Raw genomic sequence first — 26,075 nt, 5'->3', positions numbered from 1 at the left:
TGATTTAGCCGTATGTTCGTTGACTTTCTTTGTCTTAGGAATTATATTCACCGGTCACTGCCCGTAATAAGACAAAGCAGTCTTTAGCAAGTTTTTGATAGATCGGTGGGGCACTAGCTTTTCTAGTAGCTAGTCTCTTGCGTAAATACCCTTCTTTGACGGGGAAGTCGTCCCTGGCTTTAGCTATTTCATAAAGTTTGACTCTTAGCTGTTCAAGGTCGGGGACGCTGTCGTGGGTTAATTCACGGATTCTATCTATCAAAAGGTCTCTAGGGATGTCGATAGCTTCTTTAAGAGCTTCTATATAGGCCGGAATCTCCCTTGAGGGGTTTTGGGGTGTGTCCGTAAATAGTGATTCAACAGTTTTCATCCAACGATGGGGTATATGAAAATGATTCTTCCATTTGTCCGTTGTGCCAAGTAAATGTGATGGGATTAACATTAGTTAATTCCGTATATGTCGGAGGTTCATCATTGGGTTCCATGTCTCGGTACAGTGGACTAAAAATAGTAAGTTAGAATTTATGTTTGCAAAGTTATGGTCAGTTGGCAAAATACCTTGCCGAACTGATATCGGGAGATGGAGTTAGGTTTGTATATTTATAAACAAACTGAGTTTTGACCTTACCGTACCAATGTAACACACAGGTAAGTATTCACGCATAGTCCAGTCCAGGTAGGTAGCGGTGAACACATCTCATCACAGGTAAAAACCATTGCAAGTTCAATCCGTCTTCAAAGTCACTTTTTCTGAAACTTTCTTTGAAAAAATGAACATATGGATTTAACCCATGTTCTTCAATTATTCATTAGACCGAATATTGAAGAATCAGATAAATCGGAACTTAGTTTAAATGGCAAAAACACTGCAGAGCACAAAAACACGTCTGCTTCTTCAGGACACCTCTACATCTGGTATTTTTCACCAGTTACAAAAGTTACTTACTTTACACCATTGCCACCATTGAAAAGTTTGAGCTTCTAATTTTACTTCACGTTAAAAATATAAAAAATAATTAATTGCATCCCGAAAAAATTCCGTGCCACTATATCCTATATGGAATGAAGTACTGATTGCGCATGCACCAAAGGCGAAGTAAATTATTTTATATTATTTTTGTGTTAATTATATATATATATATATACCCGATTAAACACCAATTATTGTTCAAATGATGAATATCATTTATGCTCTGTTGGCGGTGGAGCATCTTTAAAGCCTTTAATCAACAAGTTTTATTTAAAAAGATTCGACGAAAAAGAGTATCAATGGTATTGTTGATAATAACAATTTTTTATCTTAACAATCCAACAAAAGCATATTTGGCTCTTACAAGGACATAATTATGCAATTTTCATGCTGTCATACTTTTTCCCTGTTTCGATTTCAACTTAGGTTTTTGGCAATCTGTGCTGTCCTTATAACGTTCTTGCCATACAGTAATTTTCTAGTATCTCGCGATAACCATGTAAGTTTATATTTGGCTTCAAAGTTGGCAAATTATGCAAATATCCCTATTTTTCTGATTTTTGGGGGTCAAGAAAAACGCTTTCCCAAATTTTTACTCTCGGCGACTTTTTTCCTTTTATGAAACAAAGTCAGATCTGTATGAAAAACAAAGAAAAAAATCTGTTGCAATTATTTTGGGGTAACACCCTATCTTTACTGGACTAGTAGGGACGTAATACGATTTGGGTGGATGGACCTAGGCCTAGTTGTTCATGTGGGTTTTTTTTTTTTTTTTTTTATTTATTTTAAATAAATCTAATAATTAGGCTGTTTCCAGACGAGCCTTGACAAAGCCTTGCTATGCTCGGATCAAAATCTGCAGGTCCGTCAGGATTCTGCCTTAACCTACTATGTTAACGTTACAAATGCCCACCGTGTTTAAATTTTATAAACAAGTTCATATTAGACTATATAATATGATTTTAATTAACTTATTATCATTGTTATGCGTTTTGCATTTAGTAAATATATATATATTAAATAACAGAAAAAAAACAATAAAAAAGACAACAAGTTCAATATTTTTTTAAAATCAAGTCTATCATAGCTTGAACAATTTTTAAATACACAATTTTTCCGATTTAGTATCACAGAATATAAAATCTATAAATTAGATGTTTCCTAAGGGATTTAACTCGTACAGGCTTGTAGAACAGTATTGTATAAGATGGGTAGGTATTAGATATATATATACTTTTTTACGCCAATTTTTTTTTTTTTCAATTAATTTACGAATTACACTAAAATGTAAAAACAAGGACAACCCACTGGTAAAAAACAAGCGACACTGCGCTATAATGTCTCAATTATACTGAATCAGATAAACTTTTTATTCTTTTTTTCTTATTTATTTTTCAATAAATTTCCAAAACATACCTGATTTTTAGGCATTTCATCAACACTATACACACATTCATGCTTTAAACATTTTTTATAATTCTAAAGACATTCAAAGTTGTATCTTTATACAATCTTTCATACTGAAGGACATCCTCGATACTTCAGGGGTTACGATCACTTACAATCTCAACCTCCATGGTGTTCAGGTGTATAGAGATCGTAACTTGTGATCGGAACCCCTGGAGTATTGAGGATGGGGAGTTCAGGGAGGGATAATGGGATGGAGGCGTTGGGAGATCACTTTTCCATATGATATCGTTATCAATATTGAGAATTGACCCAAGCTGAAAGCAGAGATACACCAAAATCTTTTAAATGTAAAATAAATGATCAGGATAAATAACTTTATAATAGTAGCAAATTATACATGTACACCATAATACAAATCAGAGTTACGTTAGACCGGCACGAAAGAGAAGTCGGGACTAGGGGAGGTCAAGCTCAACTATTCTTAAAACCTTAAACCATTCTTTTTTTAATTTGCCAAGTAAATATGTTAACATGTATACAGCAAAAGCTCAATGCAGTAGAAACTGCTATCACAGTGCTGATTAAAAAAAATGCTAAATGGTTCATTTAAAATCACGGTATCAATAAATCATTCAATAGCAGTCTATATATCATAAGATTACATGACGTTGCGTTAGGCCACTTCTTACTACATGAGACTGGTCATTTTTATTTCAAGATCCATAAAACGTCTACTCTTTGATTTATTAGTCCAATACTCTTATTTGGAAAATAATAAATGATAACAGTATTAATCGTTAATTGTTATGCAAACTAATTCAAATAGTTTGATACCAGAACTTATTCTGATAAGGATGAAATATGGCAAAAATTGACTATGTAAAGCTCAAATATGGTGTATAGGTAGCATATGTCGTTATTCTGAGCAAACAAGAGTATTTGTCCTTATTAATCAAAACTAGTAATATACATATACAAACATTCATGCATATCAAACTACCTTATTAAGTGAAATTATGACTTTAATCTCTGATTTAATGTAAAAAACGACACAAAATTTCTCCATAAAATCAAATATATTTGGTCCAATTTGGAATCTCTGAGTGACACTAGCCACAAAAACGACACACGGGCCCAAGGCTTTTTTTTCTTTCATTTTCATCAATGCTATGACCTTTATCTAATTCAGAAATATATATAAAATGACATATGTTTCAATAGAAAACAGAAGAAAGATGGGTAACATCATCGGACCTTTTCGCTCCGTTATGCACAACTAGAACGAATATACGAACACTGGCCGTGTACGAAATGGTCCCTATACTGTCGTAGTGGAGCCTGAAAAAACTACTCGGGCACATTATTCTATATTATTTGTAGTTTTTCAATTATTTTCAAACACTATAAAAAAGCATTTATTATATTATTTTTGTCCAAAAGAAAACATAACGACCATTCTTAATATCTTCTTTACCCACTCATAAGTCGTCAAATTTATAATTGTAGACTTGTCCGTTAGTTTTCCTTCGAAAAGACCATCATATTTATATGTGAAAAAAATAATGTCACGCTGTATATTTGATTTTTACATACGGTACACTATTATTGCCTAGTGGGTAAGTGATATCAAACACGTAAAAAAATGCATACAGAAGACGTATTAATAACGGTTTGCCAAAAAAAAAAAAAAAAAAAAAGAACATTACTTTGCTCCATTAGCAGTAAATATGCGACCAAGTTGAGTACTCAAAAGACTCATTAACGGTCCTGAAAGTCTTTGAGCTACAATGTACAATACAGTCCTAACATCAAACTACCAGTTTACATAACACAACCTTTGGGTGGAGTAGTTCCATTGGAAAGCGTTACTTTCATACACTCAAAGACTCCATGGATAGAGACAGTAAGACAGCAGAGTAGAGTTCATCAGGAAAGGAGGTGAGACAACCACAGGCTGAATCTGAGGAGAGGAGCAGACATAAGGATAACTTTGAGAGGATAGGGCAAGCAAGTTACAAAAGAGCAAGAAAGAACACGAGACGAGTGAGAGTGATAGCAGTAGACATAAAGATCATCAGAGATTCGGACTCGGGGGGAAAACAGAAGAGAGGAAACTGTCCTAGGCAGAGATCTGGAAAAATCAGCATGACAGTGTTAGATTCATCCTGACAAGCGATCTTTGCTTTTACTTCAAAACAATAAATCTTCACGAGATGCGACAAAATTGTCGTTGCAATATTATTTTTTTTTATTTAATCAACTGCCGTGATTTAATTGTAAATAGTATCCCAAATAGATATACTTATCTACCAACAAAATCAAAATTACATTTTTGGAAGAACTCCCTCTACTCCATTTTTTTTAAATTAATTCCATGTTTCATTCTCTAATACATGCCAGTCAAATAGTTACTTTATAAATATAAGTGCCTTTGGATCTGTCCAAAGTTTATATTAACCGCCATTTATCAAACCCAATATCGTTAATATTAACAGCGACGACCATTGCACGTGAGTGTGATTCACTGTGACGCATGACTGTGACAGCGCATGACTGTGACAGTCAACTATACGGCGTGTGTTCATAAGTGTTAATCTTTCATTCAACAACGTGATGAACAAAGGACATATTTACGCGCCAATTAACAAAATGGAAATAAATATATGTCAATTTTCTGTATTGATTAAGTGACAGTACGTTCTGTTGTTGTTGTTCAGTATAGTCACGATTTCAGGTTGCTCGATTGTTTTGGTTCCCCTCCAACTGTCATTGTCACGATTTCTGGCATCCTATAGTACAGCATTACTAAGTTTTCAACTTGATCCGTTTGCCACGGAAAATTCAAGAGCAACACTCAAATCTGAAGGCTTAAAATGAAGGTAACATGTATTTATCAGAACACAAGTGCAACATGAATTTTTTTCCCAGATAATCTGAAAATACATGAATTGACTGATTTAGCATCATAGCTGGAAATAAATATTGGTCGTCCATATATATTCATCAGATATGTTCTCGTTCGCACACTTAAAAAATCAAGATGCCCTCACATTTTCAATTTCGCGAGACTACCTATATAGCTATCCAAAGGGAAATAACTCAAAAATATCAGACTGACCAGTCTAGCTTTTTATCCACGAAATTGGAATTCCGTGAAGAGCGCACTCAACCCCGCCCCCCTTTTTTTTTCTTTGGGATTGTTTTGAAAGTAACGTTATAAAAAACGAAACGACGTCATTTACAGACTAATGACGTGACAATATTATCACCTTATCACAAGAGGAGATAACTCCGTATATCGCAAAAGACTGAGCGTAAATCTGCTGATATGATTAGGGTAATTTTATTTTATGCCTTAAAGTATATCTTTATCGGTATGGGTTTGTGACACATACTGGCTTTCAAATGTTGTTATAAGTTTGTCTATTTAAATACGCCATAACCATACGATATATGGATCGTTCTAGAAACAACAAATCACGAGGAATGATTCAAGACTGCATAAAATGTTAGATCATATCTGATCCTCAAGGCCATATGCTGCAGAAATCGACTGTGACGTCATTATATTGTGATATCATACTATGTCGTTTTCTCTAAAAATACACATAATGCATGTACAAAAAAAAGTTTGATCTTGCATAGAGTGGACGATTTTCAAATATGGCGGTACCGCTAACATGGTATTATATCTGCATGTACATGTAAATTCAATATTTTGTAATATGCGATGTCTCATCAAAATCGTTATTCATGTATTTGCAAAAAATAATAGAAAATCACTCGGTGGATTACTTACAGTTGATTTTTTAATTTTCCCTAAATTTATAGTGAAGCGCCAAAATAACAAAAAAAAAAAAACAGATAAATCTAATAAATGTTCCCCGGTTGTCCTCCGTCATCGAACCTGGCACGTCCTTACATGACCCTGGCTATTAATATGTCGTAAAACTAAACAAACCAAAATAATTATATCATATTTCGTATATTTTTTTTTCAAATACCTGAAATAAATTGGAATTTTCTCTCAATATCACTATGCAAGGCTTTCCCACATAGTAGGTCATCTATTGAAACATCGGAAAACGAATTTGTTTTTGGTGTTCACTCACAGGAAATCAATGTCAATTAAAAGTCCGTTTTCAGTTATTTTATATCTAATATAATTTAGGTACATGAAAAGAGAAGACTACAATGAAATATATATGCTTGTTTTGAAACAAACGGTGTCACCAATATCGCTCGCTACTAAAATGCCGTCGTCTGAATACCTCAATACCCGTTATATGTGACACCATACAGTCATAAAAACACATTTAGGATAAAATCAGTCCACCTTGGGTTTGATTTATTGCATTCAAACGACGTCATTTAGTTTCCCATAGTTCATAGTAATATCCCGTGGTTGTTTGGGAAATGACACGTTTCTCTCAGACTTATAATATAATATAAACTTTATTATTTTACATCGATTACGAAACAAGTTATACAATTGATGCAAATCACTCTTGATGGCCCGGATGTAAGCCATCCGTGGGAGGAAACCGGAGTGCCAGGAGAAAACCCACGTGATCGGGCAGGTGACCCCTAACCTTTTCACGTCCGTGCCGGGGATCGAACCCCGGCGGGCTAGGTGAAAGGCGAGTGGCTTAATCACTACACCACCCGATCTTCACAACTTCAGACTTCAGACTTCAGACTTCACAAGGATATCTCCCATATTTGACAGGGTTTTCTCCCATACTTCACAAGAATATCCTGTGGTTGCTAGGGAAACGATTAATAGAATCTCACATGGGTCTGTGAAGTGGACAGGGATATATCAACCCGCGTAAAAGATTTTGGCCGGTCAAACCGAGGCTTGCCGAGGGGTGACGGCCAAAATCTTTCACGAGGATTGAAATATCCCTGTCCACTTCACAAGTTCACAGACCCATGGTTTTTTTCCCCATTCTTAGTAGAAAAATGATGAATTTCCACTTGGTTTCCAGCTTTTTCATCGCGCCATTATCGCAAAACGTCGTTATGCGTCAAAATTGATGACGTCATCAACAATGCGCGCCACAGTTACCCGCATGTATTTATGACGTCACGTTATTGTCTAGCGCGTGTGAGCTGTCTTAAGATAGAGATATCTGTTCCCTAGCAACCACGGGATATCCCTGTGAAGTATGGGAGAATAATAGAATCTTTCATCTCCTTTCGGGTGGGACAGGTTGTCAAACACGAGGCTCTGCCGAGTGTTTGACAGCTTAAGAATCTTATCCCGAGGGTTGAGATCTCCTGTCTCACCCCGAGAATGTTCTCTTACCCCGTGTACCACTTAGTGTCTCTATTGATGACGTGACCTCAGTATGATCCGTCGTCTTTGCCATCTTTGTGACGTCATTCCATTGTTGTGGTGACGTTATGATACTATTACCGCGACGTCATGATACTGTTGTTGTGACGTCATACAATTGTTGAGCACGTGCAAAGATCTCGTGTAACTTGTCTTTACCCTAGGGTGAGATAGAAAAATCTCACACCGTTAAAACTGTGGATATCCATGTCTGGAGTAAGAGTATAATAGAATCTTACATGGGTCTGTCAAGTGGACAGGGATATCTCAACCCGAGTGAAAGATTTTGGCTGGTCAAACCCGAGGATTGCCGAGGGTTGACGACCAATATATTTCACTCGGGTTGAGATATCCCTGTCCACTTGACAGACCCATGTAAGATTCTTTTTCTCCCATACTTTGTAGAAAGAACACGAAATTCCTGTTTGATTCCAGCTGTTTCGTTGCGCCATTATGCAGGAACGTCGTTATGCGTCAAAATTGATGACGTCAACTACAATGCACGCCGCGGTTACGCCGCATGTATTGATGACGAAACGTAATTGTCTAGCGCGTTTGAGCTGTCTTACACCCCTCCTGTGTAAGACAGAGTTATCTTTTCCCTAGCAACCACGGGATATCCTAGCTGTGAAGTATGGGAGAAAACTCTGTCTTTTACCGGGGTAGGGAAAGACATTTCACAAACGCTAGAAAATGACGTGACGTCATCATTACATGCGGTGACTATTGTCGGGGACGTCATTAATTTTGACGCACTGCAACGTTCATTTGTTTCTAAAAAATGCATTTTCGTGAAAGTGTGGGATTAAAAAGGATCAAACATCGTGAAAGATATTGGCCGCAACCCATCGCAAGCCTCGGGTTGACCAGCCAAAATCTTTCACTCTGGTTGAAATATCCCTGTCCACTTGACAGACCCATATATAAGATTCTGTTACCCTCTTTTATCGGGGTAGGGAAAAGACACCTCCCAAGCGCTAGACATTGACGTGACCTTATCATTACATACGGTGACTTTTGTCGATGACGTCACTAATTTCAACGTTGCTATGATGGCGGCGCTTTGGAAATGTTTCTAGATAGTTTAATTTTGCTTGTAACAAGCATTTTTCATTGGCTTAAAAATACGTTATCAGTCCAGAAAGTAAAAATGGCGTCGCCGTTTGTAACGTCGCTTCTGATTTGGCTAATATAATGGCGTAAATTAATGATTTTGATAGAAAAAAAGAGTCCCAAAATGAATTATATTTATTTTTAGTAAATTAAATTATAAGGATTAATTTGAATCGATACTTTATGTTTTAGAGATTAAGCACAAAAATCAGAGTACTGTCATCATAAACCGCTTAGTTTATATATAGGTATCTAGTACACTCAAATTTTTGTGTTATATCTCCATAACATAAAAAAATCGATTCAAGATAATCCTTAAAAAAAAGTATCATGTGAGAAAAAGAACCAAAAATGTGTATGTCAGACGGACAGAGAAATCTCAACCGTGGTGCAAGATTTTGGCCGTCAACCGTCTCGGCAAGCCTTAGGTTGACCAGCCAAAATCTTTCATCGGGGTTGAGATATCCCTGTCCACATGGGCCCAGTTTCATGAATTTTTCTGATCTTTAAGAAATTTCACATAGGAAAACATTACAAAAGTTTAAAAAAAACTTCTTTAAACAATTAAGAGACGTCATCGGTACATGCGACGTGATCGCGGAGTGCGTTGTCGATGGCGTCATCAATTTTTAAGAATGATGACGTTCAAGTGTAGTTACTGATGTCCTGGTCAACAGTAGTCTGCTAAACCTGCCTACATTCAATTAAAGGCGTGTATATAGTCAGAATCCCGGACATGAAGGATCTTGTCATATAATTCTTTTTGATGCTTGTATATCTAAATTATATGTTACTGATATATCATTGCATTTTTCAAATATCACAATCTGATCACATTCTGCACGATCGATTCATACACGTGCAGCATCCATTTTCCCTCACACTTCAGCCCCCGGACTAGACCGTATGTCTGTCACAGCAGTACAAACAATTTCTGGAAACATGGAGTTCACTTGTCCACTGAAAGTTAAAGCTAGAATGAAAGTCAGATAACAATTTAACGGAATCGCATGATGCTGCTGAATATGAGCTGTAAATGTAGAATCTACCTCCAATATATATGTTTCAGGCCAACTTTATCCTATAGCTAGCTACCTGACAACGCGTGCTTGATTTCCCTCCAGTTTTCCAGTAGAGTCAGTGATCTAGATCTCTACTACGTGATCCATCTCCTTATTAATTAATAATGATAGAAGTAATTTGTCAACACAAAATGTGGAGATTGTGGAGGCCTACTTCATGAAAGTTCGTGGACATTCAACTCTCAGTAGCATGTTTTTTTTTCTTTGCAACAACGTTCACATTTGTTTTGTAAAGACTAAGTAGAATTACATCCTTCATGGCATGCTACAGAAACAATCAAGGGGTTATCGATTTTGATCTGATTAATCTATTTTTATCAGGCAATATTTGATAAAATAGACGATGTACATCGCTTAGCTAGCAGACGACACGCCGGCTCCAGCTCAGCAGCAAGCTCACATTCTCCCAAAGGTGCGTTCGACAACCACGCCCTCTGGCGGTGGTGATGGGAGATCCAACATGGCGACTGGATGGAAAACAGACATACACTCGAACGTGAAATTTAAAGATACTGGCAATCAAGATGATTCTTCAGAGAGTGAAATTGAAACAGAACCTGCAAAAGTGTTCCACCGTCGCATTTCTACGAAGAAAGAGATAAAGACTGCCGTAAGTATCCGATATGACATACACACCTGGTCCGTTTTAGCCGACAAAACAAAACGTTGATCGCCGAGTCGGAGTGACAGTACCTGACTAATGCAGTGCGAAGGCGGAAATAGTGCCGTTTTATTGTTTTCAAAGCACATATGTTCGGTCGATTAATTATCATAGTATTTATTCATAACGTTTAAATGTTTTCCTGACGAATACAATGATGAAAATGAGCTGAGGCCTTCTTTTTATCCGCTTGTTTACATCTTGTCTCGCTGTTAGAACGTCTGAAATGGTGACTTATACCGGTATATTTATGATGTCCGGTAATAATATTTATAATATTTACTATTTATTTAGATGAAATGCACTAATACATAGAATGTCATATTACAATGTAGAGTCTACCACCATTATATATCCTGAAGTTGAATTGGCTGCATAATAACATATCGGCTCCAGTTTGGATCGCAGTCCTATTGTCACAGGTGATATTAGCTATACCTGTTTGCCAGTTACATTGTAAGAGGAGCAGGAAAAGTTGCCATTTTTTAATTACAGTACTGAGACCCAACCAAGTAGTCGTGACGGAACAGTAGTCGTGATTATATGTGCATATTCTACTGTGCGTCCAGATTTCCGTATGTCTGGAGCTGCTGAAGAATACTTCTGGATGGCGTTGTTTTGTTTATGTGGAATAATATGTTTCATGAGATGCAAATAATTCAATTTTTCCCAAATCACCACGACTATTTCTTCACAACTTCTGGTAGTTCTAGGGTCCCAGTACCGTATTTCACCGCAAATAAGACCCCCCTCCCAGAGAAGAAATAAAGGTCAAAAGTGGTGGGGGGTCTTATTTGCGGACAACCCGCCTGATAACATCGATCTATGAGGTCGCCATCTTGGATTTTTTAATGTCCTGTCATTGTTGTAACAGTCGTATGACAGATGGGTAATAGCAAGATGTTCAAGTATTTATGATAATAATGAAGACGTAGGAGTAAAATTAAATCAAATGTTATGACAAATTAAAATATGAACAATACTAGGGCAGTTGTAACGTTTGTCTAAAGGGAAACGCACATTTTTGCAAGAGTCACGCGGACATTCACCAATGAATCAAAACGAAGAAGAAACAACATCATAAGCAATGTCATTTTAATCCAGAAGTTTTAATAATCGTATAGTTATTTTAAAATATTCAAATTCGGTGATTGTTTACGATCACAACTACATCTCCGTCTTAGTAAACACGTGAATCAATCGCCGTGAATCGGAAGGACGATCGCCGTTCAGACTCAGTCCTATTTAAAATTCACTGCAAACGTTTACATATCAAATTCGTTCAAATACAGAAGAATTTACGTACATTTGTCTCAGCAAAATGAGCAAACGATCGTGATTTAACTTCAACGTGCCGACATGCACTGATGCAGTTGTTTGTAACATCGTACACACATGTGTAGGAAAATGGCGCCGGGATGAAGCCATACTTTCACATTTTCACACCGGGTCGTGTTTGGGAATTTGATCGGTATTGCTATTGATACGACGATAGTTTGATAATATTTCAGATATTAATCCAAGTATTAACTGCATTAAAACATCGTAGCAAGTATTTTTGTATCCAGAGTAAAATACGAAACTTTGCGGCTAATCATATTATACTGACTGCGTAAACAAAACATGGCGGCCGAAAAGTAAAGCATGGTTTCTCCAACTGATCGTGAACTACAGGTACGTTACGTTCACAAATAAACATATTTGAAACTGTAAATGCCTTAAGTAAATGTTTTAGGTAATGATTGTATTGAGTTAGAATCCACGACTGCGGAAACGATCTGCATCAATGACGAATATCTTTGCCGATTCATGTAAAAAATGACAAGCCGTACGAACACTAAAACGTGTTGACCATATGCATGCCGATATGAAGTGTTCATGGAAACATATATCGGCGTATTTTATTGAAAATAACCTCCAATTAAATATGAGCACTGTCCACAATTCGTAGTTATTGATAATTAAATTAAATCACCCGTGAATTAACTTGAATTAAATGACAAAAAATAACAAGCACACAAACAGTTGTTTACTACGTGATTTTTCTATGCCGATAAAACAAACAAAAAGAAGTTCCGATATAAAGTCATTTTGGTGATATTTTTAATTACTCCATTGCTCAAATCCATCATCCAGTAAACTGAAAAATAGGTGGGGGGTCTTATTTGCAGACATCCCCCCTAAGTCTGAAAATGTGTCAAAATAGGTGGGGGGTCTTATTTGCGGGAGGGGTCTTATTTGCGGTGAAATACGGTATACGTAATATAAACATTTTAAGTCTTCATCTGGAGATTTAATCACACAACCCAGGTTAAGGTAGGCATGGGTATGCATATATATATCCCCCTGTTAAACCTAATGCTTAAAACAGATATTGCATGATGATCATGCACATATGCATGCAGGCACCAAATGAAGGAGCAGCGGCAAAATGCATATATGGACAGACCAAGGTTTCAATATCAGGCGGTATCTGGTACTTTTTGCCAGTTTAACCTGGCTGTAGTACCGCCTGATTTGAGCTAAATTACATAAGATAGCATAAAGATAGTATAGAAAAGTACCCCGTGAAACTGCAATTGTACTGTCTCTCCTGAAAGATAATGAAACCCCTGACAGAACAGGATTTGAACCAATGACTCTCCGAACACTCTATCATATTGAGCAAGATGAAGCTGGTCCCTGGCATTTGACCCTGGCGATTGACCCTGGCAATTGACCCAATCCTTGACTGTTACACTTAATTTGATACAATTACATGATATTGTACATGTTTCTCCTATTGATGTCGCATATATGTTTATTCAGAGTTGTCCAACTTGTATCCTAGCTAAACGCATGTTAGGATCAGGGAAATATATATGTAGCAACCAGTGTTATTGGGTATATTTTTTTGAATTATGGACATGAATTAAATATATGTATTGACACGCTGGACACTCTGTAAAACCATTACCGACTTCAGCAAATGTATGCATCTCAAGGACATTTTTGGGTACAGTTCGAAAAACAAGCTTCCGGCTTTGATGCAACAGCCCAAGTTAAAACATTTATCAGTGTGTTTTACAGTTAGATTGAAATAAACATTAACATTCAAAGCTTCATTATAAATAATAAAATGTTGTATTCAGCACCATTGGCTTTCATCGGTCAGTTTGGATTGAAATTATTTTTCAGGAATTGCTCAGATGTGTGAAACAGTATCAGGTCCTTAGATATGAACCATTTGTCTACTAGTTAATTTGAAAACTTTATTACAAGGTTTGCAAACTTACAGACAATACAACAACTTGATATGTTTGGGTGAATGAATAGTGCAATGGCAGGGCTTTTTTTCAACATGATTTGGGGCCGAAAATCGGCCCCATTCCCCATGGCAAAACCTCTAAATTTTTCCCAATTCAAACTTTAAATTACCAAAATCAAAATTTCTTGTAAATTATATAAAAATAATACATGAATTTAGTTGGTTAAGACCTTAAATATTTGTGAATTGGCTTAAGAAAAGTACATAAACTACACTGGAAATAAAAAAATCTTTTTTGTTATGCTTTATTCCATAATTTTTTCCAAATCCTGGTTTTGCCGCACATTTTCCCAAATTCAAAGTCACAGGCCCCAATCCCAAAGCAGTGAGAAAAAGCCCTGAATGGATCTGAAATTTGATATGCCATACATATACGTACATCTATCACATTAGCTAGGTGTTCTTATTGTATAAGTTTACAGAAGTAAAATTGAGCCTAAATGGTTAGTTTAAACTTGTTTAGCTTGCAGACCCCATCGGTTTTATTCATTTGAACAGTTTGTTAGGCAACAATGGTCCCATATAACTTTAGTATGGTAATTCACTACAGATATTATGCCAGATAATAACAAATGCATTGCCAGACTGTATGTATAATAGATAGGATCAATATTTTTTAAACATTATACATATATATATGTATAATGTTTAAAAAATATTGCTACACCAGCTTTGTTTTTCTATGCGCATGAATGTGAACAATGCCATAGAATAACAAATGCAGTATTGACATTTTCATATTAACTGATCATGATATATATATATGCAAGTAGTTACTAAAATATTTATCATATTTGTATCAACATATAAATTATTTTAAATCGTTTTTTTCACTACATTGGAAATGGGATTTATCATATTTGTATCAACATATAAATTATTTTAAATCAGTTTTTTCACTACATTGGAAATGGGGCCTTTGGCTTTGAATTTGGATAAATTAAGACAAAATATAGATTTCGGAAAAAAATATGAAATCAAGTACTCATAAAAATTTTGGAGAGTATTCAAATAACTTTTATTTTTGGGAAATATAAGGCTTGAATTTTGGAAAAAATAATACAAGGATTTGCCATTTGGAATGAAGCTGAAATTCTGCCCCAAATCTTGCTGAGAAGGTCTGACTATTGCATTGAAGTTAAAATTAAATTAGCCAAATGTATTGCGGATTGAGACACTGTTGTAGTCATTGTTTATCACACTGCCCGTATCCGTAGTGGCTGATAATAACTGGTTATGATGTCCTGACATATTACCACAAGCCCTCCACCTCTGAGTCACAAGTTTGAGTCCCATGTGGGGCAGTTACCAGGTACTGATTGCTGGTCAGTGGTTTTTCTACGAGTGCTCCGGCTTTCCTCTGCCATCAAGCCTGGCATGACCTTATTTAGATGACCCTGGATGTTAATAGGACGTAAATCTAAAAAAAAAAAAGCTCATACCTATCTACATATTTAGTCAGTATTAACTAATGCAATGTCACCCAGAGTTCATTTTAATGCTCTGAATCTCTATTAATGGTCCATAGCAATCTCAAGATTCTTTAAAACATATTTCGTACATGTTTTAAGTTTCCTTTAATTTTTTATCATTTGCTTATAAATGGCTGTTAGATATGGCAGAATATTATCATTCAATTTTCGGATTACAAGATTTAAATAGCATAATTTACATATGACATGCCCTGTTTCAAAAGTACCATTATAAATTACTGTGACATAGTCTACAAGCAGGTTAACGTTACACTTTACCAAGCAATCGACATGACCTGTAATATTCTGTGACCTGAGGTCAACAGACGGCTAGTTCATGAGTCGTTGAGCAGGGATGACAATGAACCCTGAGAGAGATTGCAACTTCTAATTTACATTACTAGGTATAAATCAGTATAGTGTTGTTCTGTTTAGGGCAATAAAATGTACCTTAGCTATTATAGGACGAAGTAACAGTGTAGATTGATTGTACAGTCAAACCTTGATGTATCGAAGTTCAAGGGACCGACAGAAAAGCTTCGAAACATCGAGACTTCGAATTATTCATGGTTGGAATTACACCGATGTTTTTTTTTTACTATGACAAACTGTGGTAGTTGTGTACGTACATTTCGCCTCTGTTCCGTCAACTTTATAATCATTGTATTAACCACAAACAAAACAAAATAAAAACGAAGTATGCAATTAATCACATGTATTGCTATCGTTAGCAATATGTTATAGATAAGACTTACATATACTAGGCCTAACCCATGTACATGTGTATTAAAGCGATGGTTAATATTACAGAATGAATATAAAAACGAAACTAAAAAGGAGGAACCGACAGCGCTACAACAACTTCAAAATACTTTGATTTAGAATGATCAATTTGCTCCATTTTATATGCCGAAGTTTTGGAATGTTACAGTTCCAGATCGTAATTTAACTTTAACGTGCCGACATACACTGATGCAGTTAACCTTGTTTGTAACATCGTACACACATGTGTAGGAAAATGGCGCCGGGTTGAAGCCATACTTTCACATTTCCACACCAGGTCGTGTTTGGGAATTTGATCGGTATTGCTATTGATAAGACGATAGTTTTATAATATTCAGTATTAACTGCATTAAAACATCGTAGCAAGTATTTTTGTATCCAGAGTAAAATACAAAACTCTGCAGCTAATCATATTATACTGACTGTGTAAACAAAACATGGCGGCCGAAAAGTAAAGCATGGTTTCTCCAACTGATCGTGAACTACAGATACGTTACATTCACAAATAAACATATTTGAAACTGTAAATGCCTTAAGTAGATGTTTTACGTAATGATTGTATTGAGTTAGAATCCATGACTGCAGAAAAGATCTGCATCAATGACGAGTATCTTTGCCGATTCATGTAAAAAATGACAAGCCGTACAAACACTAAAACGTGTTGACCATGCCGATATGAAGTGTTCATGGAAACATATATCGGAGTATTTTGTTGAAAATAACCTCCAATGAAATATGAGCACTGTCTACAATTCGTAGTTATTGATAATTAAATTAAATCACCCGTGAATTAACTTGAATTAAATGACAAAACTTACAAGCACAGAAACAGTTGTTTACTACATGATTTTTCTATGCCGATAAAACAAACAAAAAGAATTCTGATACAAAGTCATTTTGGTGATATTTTTTATTACTCCATTGCTCAAATCCATCATCCAGTAAACTGAAAAGTAGGTAAGGGGTCTTATTTGCAGACATCCCCACTAAGTCTGAAAATGTGTCAAAATAGGTGGGGGTCTTATTTGCGGAAGGGGTCTTATTTGCGGTCAAATACTTATAGGGATAGAAGGGGGTATCAAATAAGGTATGTACTGGTGATTATCAGTGCATGCATGTGTACCGAAGGCCCAGACCTGAACTAGACATAACAACTGGTGTATAATTACAATAATGCTGATGTAATATTTTACATGTAGTTATATTGTCAGTAATCTGGCACATCTGTCTGACATCGACATTTGTACCAAACATTTAACACCTCGCTATTAGATCCTAATGATGAGTAAATGGAAGATAATTTATTGTTCATGTATGTAAAGTAATTTGATGAGATTAGCACAGCTGTTGCTGAAAAAATGGATAACTAAAAATGTGACACATAATATATGTAGTATAAAGTCAACATGATCAATCGTTTATGAAGATCATCACATCAACTGATTCACCCCTGAAGACACATTTAGACTCTTCTAAATCATTGATTAGACCAGTCCATTATTGAAGTTCAGGGGTGAATGAATTAATCTAATCTTAAATGTCAAGGATTGGTATTCAGAAATCCAATCTCAAAAACTGTTTCCAAATAGATACTCAATGGTACTTTGATCAAATATGTGTATTTTAAATAAATTACACATACCATTGTAAACCAAGCTTGCTATCATGATCATACATGTTTCAGCGGGTTTTGTTTCTAGTTTCCATGTTTTGTTTTTCATGAATATATTATATGCACATATGTTTTTATGTTCCTTGCATGTTTGTTGTATAAACTGTAAAACATGTTCATATGCAAATATATATATATATATGAATATGCATGTATTTATTTATTATGATGTATTTATTTATTTAGATTTTATATTTGCATGCTTTTGATTTTGTTTGCTTTTATTTATTTGTTTTATTTGCTGTACTGTTTTACAGACGGGTGCATGCAAGGTAACACATTGAAGGTCTCCCTACCTCCTACACACTAACCAGTTTATAGTGACTGCTCAAACTAACCTACCCCCTACCTCCTACACACTAACCAGTTTATAGTGACTGCTCAAACTAACCTACCCCCTACCTCCTACACACTAACCAGTTTATAGTGACTGCTCAAACTAACCTACCCCCTACCTCCTACACACTAACCAGTTTATAGTGACTGCTCAAACTACCTACCCCCTACCTCACCTCCTACACACTAACCAGTTTATAGTGACTGCTCAAACTAACCTACCCCCTACCTCCTACACACTAACCAGTTTATAGTGACTGCTCAAACTAACCTACCCCCTACCTCCTACACACTAACCAGTTTATAGTGACTGCTCAAACTAACCTACCCCCTACCTCCTACACACTAACCAGTTTATAGTAACTGCTCAAACTAACCTACCCTCTACTACCTACACCACCTCTACACTACCAGTTTATAGTGACTGCTCAAACTAACTTACCCCCTACCTCCTACACACTAACCAGTTTATAGTGACTGCTCAAACTAACCTACCCCCTACCTCCTACACACTAACCAGTTTATAGTGACTGCTCAAACTAACCTACCCCCTACCTCCTACACACTAACCAGTTTATAGTGACTGCTCAAACTGACCTACCCCCTACCTCCTACACGCTAACCAGTTTATAGTGACTGCTCAAACTAACCTACCCCCTACCTCCTACACACTAACCAGTTTATAGTGACTGCTCAAACTAACCTACCCCCTACCTCCTACACACTAACCAGTTTATAGTGACTGCTCAAACTAACCTACCCCCTACCTCCTACACACTAACCAGTTTATAGTGACTGCTCAAACTAACCTACCCCCTACCTCCTACACACTAACCAGTTTATAGTGACTGCTCAAACTAACCTACCCCCTACCTCCTACACACTAACCAGTTTATAGTGACTGCTCAAACTAACCTACCCCCTACCTCCTACACACTAACCAGTTTATAGTGACTGCTCAAACTAACCTACCCCCTACCTCCTACACACTAACCAGTTTATAGTGACTGCTCAAACTAACCTACCCCCTACCTCCTACACACTAACCAGTTTATAGTGACTGCTCAAACTAACCTACCCCCTACCTCCTACACACTAACCAGTTTATAGTGACTGCTCAAACTAACCTACCCCCTACCTCCTACACACTAACCAGTTTATAGTGACTGCTCAAACTAACCTACCCCCTACCTCCTACACACTAACCAGTTTATAGTGACTGCTCAAACTAACTACCCCCTACCTCCTACACACTAACCAGTTTATAGTACTGCTCAAACTAACCTACCCCCTACCTCCTACACACTAACCAGTTTATAGTGACTGCTCAAACTAACCTACCCCCTACCTCCTACACACTAACCAGTTTATAGTAACTGCTCAAACTAACTACCCCCTACCTCCTACACACTAACCAGTTTAGTGACTGCTCAAACTAACTTACCCCTACCTCCTATACACTAACCAGTTTATAGTGACTGCTCAAACTAACCTACCCCCTACCTCCTACACACTAACCAGTTTATAATAACTGCTCAAACTAACCTACCCCCTACCTCATACACACTAACCAGTTTATAGTGACTGCTCAAACTAACCTACCTCCCTACACACTAACCAGTTTATAGTAACTGCTCAAACTAACCTACCCCCTACCTCCTACACACTAACCAGTTTATAGTAACTGCTCAAACTAACCTACCCCCTACCTCCTACACACTAACCAGTTTATAGTGACTGCTCAAACTAACCTACCATAATCCACCCAATTAGCACCCAGGGCATTTAAAAAAATTGGAAAAATGAATCCACGCTTAAAAAGACCAAATTTGGGCTAAACATTTTACAAAATTATTGCACAGATCATTAAACAATTTGCAAAGGGAATCAAATAAGAGAAACCTGCACAGTGAACTTGAACTTTAACCCTCAAAAATGGTGAAGGTCCTATATAGAGACAAGGGGCTTATTGGGTCGAATATAGTAACTCGCTATATATATCACTCATACCATTAGCATATTCTGGCTTTGCATGTTATCATAGAGTTATCTGCCCTTATACCTAGGTCTTGATTGTTACATGTGTTTGTAACCATATCAATTTTTCTGAAAAAAGTAATAATTTTTGCAACACAGACTAAATGATCCCACCATTGAGATCCAGGTCAGACAATTCTGAGGATAGAATGCTGTATATAACCTTGCTTATTTTGGTGGGATCAAAATTATTATAGTGCAACATTAATTTTACTGATATTTTTACAATTGATTCATGCATTGGTAATGATTGCTGTACTTATAATGGCATTAAGAAATTGCAATTATGTATAGCAACAATCATGTTATATAATATAATTCAAAATGTTCAGTGCAAAAGGCGCTAAAATGATTATCACTAAAATATCTAAGTTTACAGTATTTAGCTTCTCAACAAACTCTATTCCTCTTCTAACTCAAATGCTATTCAACTAAAGCTTAATCTTCTTCCAACTTCCAATATAACATTGAAACTCTCTAAATAATCAACAGTTTCCCACGTCTGTTAGATTTGAAAATCTAAATTGACTACTAGGGTATTTACATTTTCAACATGAATCTGTGTAATTGGTAAATATAACCAGTACTTTAAAATAGCAAAGTTTCAAAAAAAAAATCTCAATCCTCAAAAATGTGCAACATGCATGCACTTACCATGTGTGTTTTACACCACAAACATGTACAGGGCAGGTTTAATTCTAAGGAAGTCCATTACTGTCGAAAAAAGACATCCAAAGCTGGTAATTATATAAGCATCTGGGAACATTTTCTGGAGGAATGGATTCAGCAGCTCTGCTGTTATCATCTTCTTAGCTTTATTTCTGTTCTTTCTGATTGCAAATCTTAAAATACTTCCTTTCATGTATAATACTTTATAAAATTAGCTGAACAAGTATAACAAAATATCTGACATATCCTCACATAAAATAAAAGTTGCTTATATTGTTACTCATGTCACTCCCTTCATATCCTGTCAGTTCCCGTCCCTTCACATGTTGCTTTAGCTTTGATATCATGTTTTATATGGAGGTTACAATTTGCCTATGTATATCTTGCAGAAATTTCTACTTTTGTCAGCTATAGAAATTTTAATGGTAAGGGATTTAAATTGATATGTTACATGTTAATATGTTACACAGTGTAATAATGACCTTGACAAGCCATCAATAACAGTACTAGCTAGTTAGTGACCTTGGAAATCCATCAGTAATATTTACCTTGACATTCCACCAATAACAGCGACCTTGAAATTCCCCAATTATAGTGACCTTAAAAATCCCAAATTACAGTGACCTTGAAAATCCGCAATAACAGTGACCTTGCATTTTGACAATCCATCAGTAATAGTGACCTTGACATTCCACCAATAACAGTGATGTTGACAACCCACCAAGTGAGTGACCTTGACAATCTTACAATGACAATTACATTACGCCAATAACAGTGACCTTGACCATCTACCAATAACAGTGACCTTGACATTACACCAATAACAGTGACCTTGACATTACACCAATAACAGTGACCTTGGCAATACATTAATAACAGTGACATTGACAATCTACCCATGATAGTGACCTTGACATTACGCCAAAAACAGTGACCTTGGCCATCTACCAATAACAGTGACCTTGATAATGTTCCAATAACAGTGACCTTGACATTTTACCAATGACAGTGACCTTGACAATTTACCAATGACAGTGACCTTGACATTACATCAGTAACAATGACCTTTACATTACACCAATGACAGTGACCTTGACAATCTACCAATGACAGTGACCTTGACATAACACCAATAACAGTGACCTTGACATTTTACCAATGACAGTGACCTGGACATGACACTAATTACAGTGACCTTGACATTTTATACCAATAACAGTGACCTTGACATTAAACCAATAACAGCGACCTTGGCATTACACCAATAACAGTGACCTTGACATTTTACCAATAACAGTGACCTTGACATGACACTAACAACAGTGATCTTGACAATACATCAATAGCAGTGACATTGACAATCTACCAATAACAGTGATGTTGACATTGCCAATAACAGTGACCTTGAACATGTACATCTACCAATAATAATGAACTTGACATTTCACCAATAACAGTGACCTTGACCATCTACCAATAACAGAGACCTTGACCATTTACCAATAACAGTGAACTTGACATCATATCAATAACAGTTACCTTGACAATCTACCAATAACAGTGACCTTGACATTACATCAATAGCACTATTTCATCCTTCCTGTGTATAGGTAGCTTTATTACCATCCTTGGGACATCACACAACATTAACTTATTATATTACCTCACTGTTTGTTTTTGTATAATTTAGTTATCTTCCCTTTACAAGTTGAAATTGAGACCAAATTTTAACTTTTTTTTTTCAAATTCATTGTAGCGTTAGGCATCACAAGTATTGTGTCTTGGTACTCTTGATTTACTTGTAATAACTTTGTTTTATTTCATTAATTGTTTATAATCTTTTTTCAAGTTTTAATATACTATGATTAAAAAATTCATTGACATTTAAAGTCATTTACATTAATCAAAAAAAGATTGCATAAGGGATTCAGAACTATAGTTTTATATAATATATTGCTTCATGGATATGAGGCGGATTTAACTTCATTGAAATGATCCTTTCAAATTACCACAAAACAGAAGATAATATTTCGAAAAAGTTTTAAATCCTCAGATACCTTTCCTTTGCAAATGATGTTTTGATTTTGGTGAATCCACAAATGTTAATATATGACTTTATACAGGTCTAAGTGTTCTCTGTAATATATGACTTTCATACAGGTCTAAGTGTTCTCTGTAATATATGACTTTATACAGGTCTAAGTGTTCTCTGTAATATATGACTTCATACAGGTCTAAGTGTTCTCTGTAATATATGACTTTTCATACAGGTCTAAGTGTTCTCTGTAATATATGACTTTATACAGGTCTAAGTGTTCTCTGTAATATATGACTTTATACAGGTCTAAGTGTTCTCTGTAATATATGACTTTATACAGGTCTAAGTGTTCTCTGTAATATATGACTTTATACAGGTCTAAGTGTTCTCTGTAATATATGACTTTATACAGGTCTAAGTGTTCTCTGTAATATATGACTTCATACAGGTCTAAGTGTTCTCTGTAATATATGACTTCATACAGGTCTAAGTGTTCTCTGTAATATATGACTTCATACAGGTCTAAGTGTTCTCTGTAATATATGACTTCATACAGGTCTAAGTGTTCTCTGTAATATATGACTTCATACAGGTCTAAGTGTTCTCTGTAATATATGACTTCATACAGGTCTAAGTGTTCTCTGTAATATATGACTTCATACAGGTCTAAGTGTTCTCTGTAATATATGACTTCATACAGGTCTAAGTGTTCTCTGTAATATATGACTTTATACAGGTCTAAGTGTTCTCTGTAATATATGACTTCATACAGGTCTAAGTGTTCTCTGTAATATATGACTTTATACAGGTCTAAGTGTTCTCTGTAATATATGACTTTATACAGGTCTAAGTGTTCTCTGTAATATATGACTTTATACAGGTCTAAGTGTTCTCTGTAATATATGACTTTATACAGGTCTAAGTGTTCTCTGTAATATATGACTTTATACAGGTCTAAGTGTTCTCTGTAATATATGACTTTATACAGGTCTAAGTGTTCTCTGTAATATATGACTTTATACAGGTCTAAGTGTTCTCTGTAATATATGACTTTATACAGGTCTAAGTGTTCTCTGTAATATATGACTTTATACAGGTCTAAGTGTTCTCTGTAATATATGACTTCATACAGGTCTAAGTGTTCTCTGTAATATATGACTTCATACAGGTCTAAGTGTTCTCTGTAATATATGACTTCATACAGGTCTAAGTGTTCTCTGTAATATATGACTTTATACAGGTCTAAGTGTTCTCTGTAATATATGACTTTATACATGTACAGGTCTAAGTGTTCTCTGTAATATATGACTTTATACAGGTCTAAGTGTTCTCTGTAATATATGACTTTATACAGGTCTAAGTGTTCTCTGTAATATATGACTTTATACAGGTCTAAGTGTTCTCTGTAATATATGACTTCATACAGGTCTAAGTGTTCTCTGTAATATATGACTTTATACAGGTCTAAGTGTTCTCTGTAATATATGACTTTATACAGGTCTAAGTGTTCTCTGTAATATATGACTTTATACAGGTCTAAGTGTTCTCTGTAATATATGACTTTATACAGGTCTAAGTGTTCTCTGTAATATATGACTTTATACAGGTCTAAGTGTTCTCTGTAATATATGACTTCATACAGGTCTAAGTGTTCTCTGTAATATATGACTTCATACAGGTCTAAGTGTTCTCTGTAATATATGACTTCATACAGGTCTAAGTGTTCTCTGTAATATATGACTTTATACAGGTCTAAGTGTTCTCTGTAATATATGACTTCATACAGGTCTAAGTGTTCTCTGTAATATATGACTTTATACAGGTCTAAGTGTTCTCTGTAATATATGACTTCATACAGGTCTAAGTGTTCTCTGTAATATATGACTTTATACAGGTCTAAGTGTTCTCTGTAATATATGACTTTATACAGGTCTAAGTGTTCTCTGTAATATATGACTTCATACAGGTCTAAGTGTTCTCTGTAATATATGACTTTATACAGGTCTAAGTGTTCTCTGTAATATATGACTTTATACAGGTCTAAGTGTTCACAGAGAATGCTGCCCTGCACGTTGGCCATGTACCGAGAATCGAAATTCAGTTTAGGTGTTGGCAGCTGCAGCAGTTTGAGTGGATATGGATATTTACCAATTAACCGACCCGTTAATGAAGTCAATACAATCTATAAACTGGACAGTTAATATTTTGACTTTATATGTACATGTATGTAATGTACTAATGATAACTCAGGGCCCGCTGTGCTACAGTATGGATTGTGCTCTTTTCTTGTCTTCATCAGCATCATTGATCTGTAACGTGACCGATATATTCGATATATTCGTACAGGTGTGTGTACAAGGCCTCACATTCTCACTGCCAAAGGATTCTTTCTCAGTACTGCGATTTCAAAGTATACTGGCTCTTGTTCTGTAATGAGACGTCCCAACGTATTACCACAAGCCCCCCACCTCTGGGTTGCGAGGTTGAATCTCAGATGGGGCAGTTGCCAGTTACTAACCACTGGTTGGTGATTTTTTCTCTGGGTATTCCGGCTTTCTTCCACCTTCAAAACCAGCGGCACATCCATAAATGACCAGGGCATCCAGTAGGATCAAAATCTCAAGAGTCAGTGACCCTTGGCTCTAAAATCCTGAGGGTCAAATGAAAATCCTGAGAGTCAATAATTAATCACGTTAAAATTCAGTTATATTTAGATATTTCTACAAGCCGTATTTTATTACCAATAACATTGATTATTCAAAAACAAATTAGAAAATGTAACAGGAACGATTTACGCTTAAGTGTGATTTACACTTTGCGCGTCAAAATAAATTTTGCCGCGTCAATGACCCGAGGTCTGGGGTTAATGGATGCCCTGATGACCCTGGCTGTTAATAGGACGTTCAACTAATCAAACCAAATCAAATGTTGTAGAACAGCAACGGTCCTCCCACCTTCATCCCCTTCCCTTATTCCAATTATGTAAGTGGCCAATTTAATGGCTGTATCATAACTATAGCTTAATTGTTCACAATAACATTTTGTAGCAGGTCACATCTACGACATGGAATTTGGTTGATCAAGAGGTATTTGACAGAAGAGGTTGCAACTTGTAGCATCATGTTAGATATATATATATCTCAGAATATATGATGATCTGACCATGGTTCATTGAATTACTGAG

The 26,075-nt window shown here is 35.9% G+C and overlaps 1 protein-coding gene across 8 annotated transcripts in view; it reads left to right on the top strand.

Annotated features, from left to right (window-relative positions):
• Positions 1-10,294: 10,294 nt before the first annotated feature.
• Positions 10,295-26,075, top strand: part of LOC138307956 (diacylglycerol kinase delta-like) — a 107,730-nt gene continuing 91,949 nt past the window's right edge. For 7 of the 8 annotated variants that reach the window (XM_069248900.1, XM_069248903.1, XM_069248899.1 and 4 more), the window contains exons 1-2: positions 10,295-10,526; positions 18,069-18,083. In XM_069248900.1, coding sequence (XP_069105001.1) covers positions 10,377-10,526; positions 18,069-18,083 — 165 coding nt within the window. In that variant the 5' untranslated portion in view covers positions 10,295-10,376. The remainder of the gene's footprint in view (positions 10,527-18,068; positions 18,084-26,075) is intronic. The other variant, XM_069248898.1, reaches the window with a different exon arrangement.

Source organism: Argopecten irradians, chromosome 14 (genome assembly GCF_041381155.1).
Source record: "Argopecten irradians isolate NY chromosome 14, Ai_NY, whole genome shotgun sequence".
NCBI classification, from domain to species: domain Eukaryota; kingdom Metazoa; phylum Mollusca; class Bivalvia; order Pectinida; family Pectinidae; genus Argopecten; species Argopecten irradians.
Note: the sequence above shows the minus strand (reverse complement) of the source record. Positions and strands in the feature narration are given on the sequence as shown.